At 42.2% G+C, this 7500-nt stretch overlaps 1 protein-coding gene across 1 annotated transcript in view; it reads left to right on the plus strand.

Moving 5' to 3' along the window:
* Positions 1-7498: 7498 nt before the first annotated feature.
* The window catches only part of LOC123484495 (golgin subfamily A member 6-like protein 2), a gene marked incomplete at its 5' end in the record, with an annotated part of 24378 nt that continues 24376 nt past the window's right edge, over positions 7499-7500 (plus strand). The window contains one exon of the mRNA XM_045214910.1: positions 7499-7500. This exon is cut by the window's right edge and continues 179 nt beyond it. Within this exon, the coding sequence (XP_045070845.1) occupies positions 7499-7500 (2 nt within the window).

A 7500-nucleotide genomic window follows, 5' to 3' on the forward strand; every position in this document is an offset into this window, starting at 1 on the left:
AACTATGCATGTACATATGCAAAGAAAAACCGAAGTTTTGATAACATGATTCCCACTCTCTTACGCCTGCCTATGCCTTGACATACGCCCAGCTAGGTTCCACAAAAATGAAGGCCCTTAAAATACTGTCTTACCTCCCATTTAAGCCACAGGTTAGAACAAGTGTTTTAACGCCATATAATTTTCACTTCTCCCTATCTCCTCCTTCCTCCATGGCCAACCCGATACAGTGGGGGAAAAAATGTTGATCTGCCACATTTTGATTTTTGTGGATTTGACCACTGACAAAAGAAATGATCAGTCTATAATTTTAATGGTAGTTCATTTGTTCAATAGAACAAGAATAACAACCAAAGCAAAATCAAACATGTCAAATGTTACTAAATTAGTTTACATTTTAATGAAGGAAATAAGTATTTGACCCCCTCTCAATCAGAAAGATTTTGGCTCCCAGGTGTCTTTTATACAGGTAACGAGCTGAGATTAGAGCACACTCTTAAAGAGTGCTCTAATCAGTTTGTTCTAATATAGGACTACCTCTCCACAAAGGCTAATCAATCAATCAGATTCCAAACTCTCCTTATTTAGGAACCAAAAGAGCTCTCCAAGGATGTCAGGGACAAGATTGTGGAGCCTACACATTGGAATGGGCTACAAGACCATCTAGCCAAGCAGCTGGTGAAAAGGTGACAACGTTAGTGCGATTTTTCGCAGATGGAAGAAAGCACAAAAGACCTGTATTAATCTCCCTCGGCCTGGGAGAATATGTGCAAGATCTACCTCGTGGAGTTGCAATGATCATAAAACGGTGAGAATCAGCTGAAAACTACACGGAGGATCTTGTCCAATGATCTCAAGGCAGCTGGGACCATAGTCACCAAAGCAATTGGTAAACACTATACCGTGAAGGACTGAAATCCTGCAGCACCCACAAGGTCCCCCTGCTCAAGAAAGCACATTAACAGTAGGTGAAGTTGCCAATAGACATCTAGATCAGTTCAGAGGCAGTTGAAAAGTGTTTTGTGGTCAGATGAGACCCAAAATCGAGCTCTTTGGCATCAACTCAGCTCACCGTGTTTTGGAGGAGGAGGAATGCTGCCTATATGACCCCAGAACACCATCCCCACACCATCAAACATGGAGGTGGAAACATTATGCTTTAGAAGTGTTTGCTCTCTTGAGGATAAGGTTCAACTTCGCAATATCAAAGGGACGATGGACGGGGACATGTACCGTCAAATCGGGTGAAAACCTCTTCACTGGTGACCAGGGCATTGAAAATGGGTGGAGTAGGATGGGTATTCCAGCATGACAATGACCCAAATATACATTGAGCAACAAAGGAGTGGCTCGAAAAAGCACATTAAGGTCTGGAGTGGCCTAGCCAGTCTCAGACCTTGAGAAATCCCATAGAAAATCTGTGGAGGGGAGCTGGAGGGGTTTGAGTTGCGCGTGTGCAAGCCTTTAGCCGACTTGGAGAGATCTGCAAGAGGTGGGACAAATCCCTCCTGAGATGTGTACAAAGCCTGGTGGCCAACTACAAACGTCCTGAAACTCTGTGATTTACCCTTAGGGACTGTCACCAATTAGGTAGCATGTTTTTGCAGAGGGTCAAATACTTATTTCCCTCATTAAAAATGCAAATACATTTATAACATTTTTGTACGTTTTTCTGGATTTTTATTGTTGATTCTGTCTCTCACTGTTCAAATAAACCTACCATTAAAATTATGAACTGATCATTTCTTTGTCAGTGAGCAAGCGTACCATATCAGCAGGGGATCAAATACTTTTTCCTCACTCTCTGTATATACATGTGCAGTGACCCATTAATCAACTTTACACTCTATCCTAAGTCATTTGCTCTGTATCTGGTTTCAACATCCAATGCCCTCAGAAGGTGATATCCTCTACAATGCTACCAAAGTAACCCCTGCTACTACACTGCCCATGATGCATATCTAAAATACCTCCATATTTTGCCAGCTAGTCCAGTTCCATGCTGTCTTCTCAAGTATGCTTCACCACTACTACTGCTCCTTCTGTTAATGTCCCTACAGCGACTGCCATAAGAATAGCTATTGCATTGACTCTATCTCTGCTCCTGATCTTCTATTGCCTTTGTGGTTCACTGATAGATCTAGGACTGAACCATCTCAGATTCTCCCTACCTCCAGAAACTTCTTACAGATGCACAATTGAGAGCCATCCTGTCAGGCTGTATCACACCACCTGGTATGGCAGCTGCACCGCCACGCAGTTGCAGGGGCTCCCAGAGGGGTGCGGTCTGCCTAGCTGTAATCTCACGGGGCACACTGCCGCCCCAGGATCACCTACAGCACCCGATGTCACAGGAAGGCCAAAAAGATCATGAAGGACATCAACCACCCGAGCCATGACCTGTTCACCCACCCCTTTGTGAACACCCACTCGTTACAGTGTAAACTTTGGGTCTAAGCAGGTTTGATACATGCAGCCATTCTGACACTTTCCCTGCTTCGGTATGGAATGAGGAGACATTAGTGCCCGTTGGAAGAGTATCAAGCTCTTGATCACATGTTTCTTAATCACACCCTGCAGGAGATGTGATGCTTATTACAACAAACCTCCCAGCCCCTTCCGGTGAGGTGGCCTCCTGTATACGAGGGATCTGTGGCTATTCTTTCAAGCGTTGCTTTACCTTCTTTGATAGAGCCCCTCACTGAAGTTGCATGCAATGGTGTCTGAAATGCACAGCCTTACTATCTCTGCTGCTCTCACCATGATCTGGGTAGGTGTGACGTTCAATTTAACGTCATAGTAGTCTCATATATTGTTCGCACAGTTAGCTGTCCTCCCTCTCCTACCTGTATCACTATACATGAGTGGTATTTCGTCCTCAAGACTCTATTACCACTTTCCGTAATTTATGAGCCCCACAGATCTCCGCCCCAGTCACATTCCATTCCGCTCTCCCAATTCCCTGTGGCGTTACTTATAGTTTTTGGACTCCATAGAATACACTGATATCAGTCACTCTACTGGAATCTGCACGCTATCTTTTACCCTTATGCAAAACATTACCCGTCCTCAAACAAAGGCCCCCTTGTGTACCTTGCCTCCCGCCCCAAATACATTTGCACATAAATCATTCCATCCTAACCCATAACACATTAGTCACTACTGCTAGTCCATTATATAGTTATAAACATACTTTAAAACATGCTCAAGTCAATTAGTCAATTTCCAACAATACTCTCATCTGGAATTGATCACTCTCATGTTCTACAACACCTGAAACATCATTGACTTGAACAGGGAAGAGGAGCGACACATGTTTAATAATTTCACACCACCGTTGAGTAGAGTAAGATTGGGGCAAGAACAAGTCCATCACGGATTCTTATTCTATGCCAATTGGATGCTAAGTCTCCATACCAGTCTCTGTCCATCCATTCTGTTCTCTGTTACGAATTAGTGCTAGTCTCCATGCCCAGTCTCCATCCATCCGTTTAGAGTGTTCATTATACAGGCAGGGGCAGCTCTAACTTAACATCTCCAATCTCATCATTGATTGGACTTCAGGATTAGCTGACTCCTGACTCAATTTGCTTTTGGAGAAGTCATACTATTGGTTCCACATACCTTTCCCCAGCCTACACTGTGAGACAGAATAAAGTGTCTCACGTGATTAAAAACCCCCAAGTTTTCTGAACTTTTGCAAGAGTGTTTGGCCTGGTAAATTTTAACCTTTAGAATCCATTTTCCTGGCATTTCGTATAGATTCTTCTAACCCCAAAATTGGTTCCACACCCTCGCCATGTAACATTATCCGGGTATTGTTACTGGTCCTATGATCAGGAACATGGGTAGTAGTCGTATACGCTTTCGATTCTGCCCCTGTTACTAGCTGATGATGTAATACTTTTTCCTATCGTAAATGACACCTGTTTTGGGCTCCTTGCCTCGCTACACTCACTCTTCCATTGGCCCAACGGCCCCACACACACTAAAACAGGGCTCCTGATGCTTCTTCGCCTTGGGGCGAATTCACTGCCCTTTCCTCTCTGTTTCTTTTGTCTTTCACCACCGTTAGTGACTTTCATTGTGGCTGCAGTAACCTGCACTGCGAAGTGTGCAATTAGATTCAACTCTCAAACCTGTCTCTGTTTCCCAATGAAATGTTGGTCACACTACCCTTGCAAACCATTTGGATAACAGTTTCAAACCTGCCATCAACGTGGGCAGTACACATTCTATCAAAGTACTCACGTGCCAGTCCTTTTTGCAGCCTACATCTACTAATTTTGGTTTTCATCCGTTTTTCTTTTTTGATAGAATGCTGACATCAAAACGCTGGTGTAATGAGCTTTTGATTATTCTTTTATGTCATTGTGCCAAGTTCACAATTGCATCTGAATTCTTTATTATTGGAATTTTCCATCAGCAGGAAATGCTGGCCAATTTTATCCAGTTTGCTCAATTCTTCCCACATTCGAGCCAAATTGGTAGAAATGCTAAGTGGCCTCTTTCAGCGCCTCTGTAAATAGCTTTTATTAAGCGTTTCTTCCTCTAGTCCCCCTTTCAGGAATCGGGGCCGATTGGCCACTTCAATAGTTATTATTCCGGCCTCTCCCCAAGCATTGTCCAGAGTGTTTCAATTTCCTCCCCCGGCTCTAATACACGCCAATTTTAACTATACTTTACACTACGGTCTAAAAAGTTTTAGAACACCTACTCATTCAAGGGTTTTTCTTTATTTTTACTATTTTCTACATTGTAGCACTTAATAGTGAAGACAGCAAAACTATGAAATAACACAAAATTGAATAATGTAGCTTAACAAAAAAAGTGTTAAACAAATCTAAATAGATTTTATATTTTGAGATTCTTCAAATAGCCACCCTTTGCCTTGATGACAGATTTTCTCACTCTATTACCCTATTGCTCAGTTAATTTATTTGCCACATATTACATAATTATCTCCAGCTCAGGGGCTCCAGCTATGAATCTGTTTTGCTAACTTGCTGTTAGCTAGGTGGCTAGCTTGCAAGATCAAGCTTCTTGGTTACAGCAGAGAAAATCAACCCCCTCCTGGATCAAGATCTGTGTAAAAACAAAATAGACCCATGTATATATCTATATATATTTTATTTTAAGAAATAGTGCCCTTGTAGTGCACTGCAGGTAATACCAGTATACCCCGGTTACAGTAGGAACAGTATGAAGATTGTGAAAATCTGGATACCACCCAACCCTAGTCCATATGCCTTTAATTCATGTAAAGTTAAAACATACAGTAAAAAAAAAAAAAAAAAAGGCAATGTACAAGCTGAAATTTTCTCTCTGACTCAGTGTAAATATTGTCTTTCACCCATCTTCAAAAATCTCTACAGTAAACTTGGTCTTTGCATGAAAAGCACCATATCTAATCTGTCGTGAAACTCATTTGCTTTGTCCCACGTGCGGCGGTGTGAAGTGTGCGTAGCTGTGAAGCTGTGTGTGGAGTCAGAGTTTGGGGCTGACACAAGTGCTGCAGGACCTCTGATGGATCTCTCAGTGGAGCCCAGCTGGTCTCTCCAATGGTGTTGAGTCCTCTGCTATGAAGTGTCTGAGTTCTCACACATCGCCGCATGCTGGTGCAAACATGCGAGGTAGGAACACTGCACTGCACACCTGCAACTGCTACTGATTTAATAAACTATTAAATGTGGTTTTTGATCGTGCTTAGCCCAAAATTAGATCCTTAATGGTGAGAAAATGCTCTCGATCCGTTTGAAGATATCTAACAACAAAGAAGTTATTGCAAAAAACGAACACAGTTTTTCCCCCTCAACATTATTGCATGCGATAGAACAGTAGAATAATATGTACTGCAATTGTTTTTTACACATCTGCCGGCGCTTTACTCACCTTCAATTCGTTCCAAAACAAAAACAACAGAGGTGCTGGGGCGGGGAAGTGGCGCTGTTTCCCTAATGCGGATTCCATCTTCCCAGAAGGGACGATGAACAAACCGCTAAAACCATTTAATACAGTAAGAGTCACTCCCATCAATCATCAAACAGCTAAAACCATTTAATACGGTAAAAGTCACTCCCATCAATCAAACAGCTAAACCATTAGTAATACAGTAAGAGTCACTCCCATCAATCAAACAGCTAAACCCTTTAATACGGTAAAGTAAAATGCATTATAGAAAAAAGTACAAACGCATATTTACAGCAAGAGTCACTCCCCATCAATCAAACAGCTAAACCAGGATTGTGTTCATAAGGAACCTTAATGTCTGAAAGTAAAACAAACTTAGTAATAATAATAATATGCCATTTAGCAGACGCTTTTATCCAGCGCGACTTCAGTCGATGCGTGCATACATTTTTTGTGTATGGGGGTCCCGAGGGGATCGAACCCACTACCTTGGCGTTACAAGCGCCGTGCTCTACCAGCTGAGCTACAGAGGACCACAAGTAACTGTGGCCCTTAGGCCTGGAGACCTCTGCACTCTTTAATAGCGAAAAGAAAAAAAGCAGATGATCCCAGCATTTTAGTCATTTAGCAGGCGCTCTTATCCAGAGCGACTTACACGACAATTAGGGTTAAGTGCCTTGCTTAGGGAGCATCGGCAGATTTTCTGCGTGAGTGGGACTCAGGGGATTAGAGACCAGCTACCTTTCGGTTACTGGCACAACGCTCTTACCCACTAAGCTACCTGCCGCTCTTACAACGCTCTTACCCACAAATCTACATTATTCATGGTACCTTAATTAGGCCTGCTAGGGAAATCTAATCAGCCCTACATACAGTACTGGAACTGGACATAGATTGGCTTAGAATGCGTCCCAAATGGCACCATATTCTCTATTTGGTGCACTATTTTTGACCAGGGTGCTGTTTGGGATGCATTCTAGCCTTCTCTATCAGAAAATTGAATCTCTCTCCTCCACTGTGGACAAAAGAAAATAACTTCCTCTCCTACTCCCAAACTCCCCTCAGACATGGGAGTAATGACCGCACAGGCCAGGGAGCTCAATCAATCCCTTATCTGTGAAAAAGAAGATCTGAGGATCATGCTTGCTATGCTTTGACACAGAGAATGTGTAATCTATCTGCTAAGAGCTGTATTTCTACACACATACCTTTCATCTGTGATGTGTGTTCCCTCTTTAAATCCCTCTTCAAATCCTCTTTAAATCATCATTCTTTAAAAATTCTTTAAATCCCTCTTTAAATTCCTATTTAAATCATTCTTTAAAACATTCTTTAAATAATTATTTAAATCCCTCTTTAAATTCCTCTTTAAATCCCCTTTTTTAGTATTAATCCCTCTTTAAATCCCTATTTAAATCCTTATTTATCACCCCCTTTTCTCATCCTTCCCCATATCAATCTCCCCTGACCCTCTTTTACTCTCTTCCATCTACACACTTACAATTTTCTTGCTTCATCCCTGCCTATATTTTATTTTTGTATTTCCCCTCACTGTTTTTCTGCCTTTTCTGACCCCCCCTCTGCACAGGT

The sequence above is a fragment of the Coregonus clupeaformis genome, unplaced genomic scaffold (genome assembly GCF_020615455.1).
Source record: "Coregonus clupeaformis isolate EN_2021a unplaced genomic scaffold, ASM2061545v1 scaf0335, whole genome shotgun sequence".
Taxonomy (NCBI): domain Eukaryota; kingdom Metazoa; phylum Chordata; class Actinopteri; order Salmoniformes; family Salmonidae; genus Coregonus; species Coregonus clupeaformis.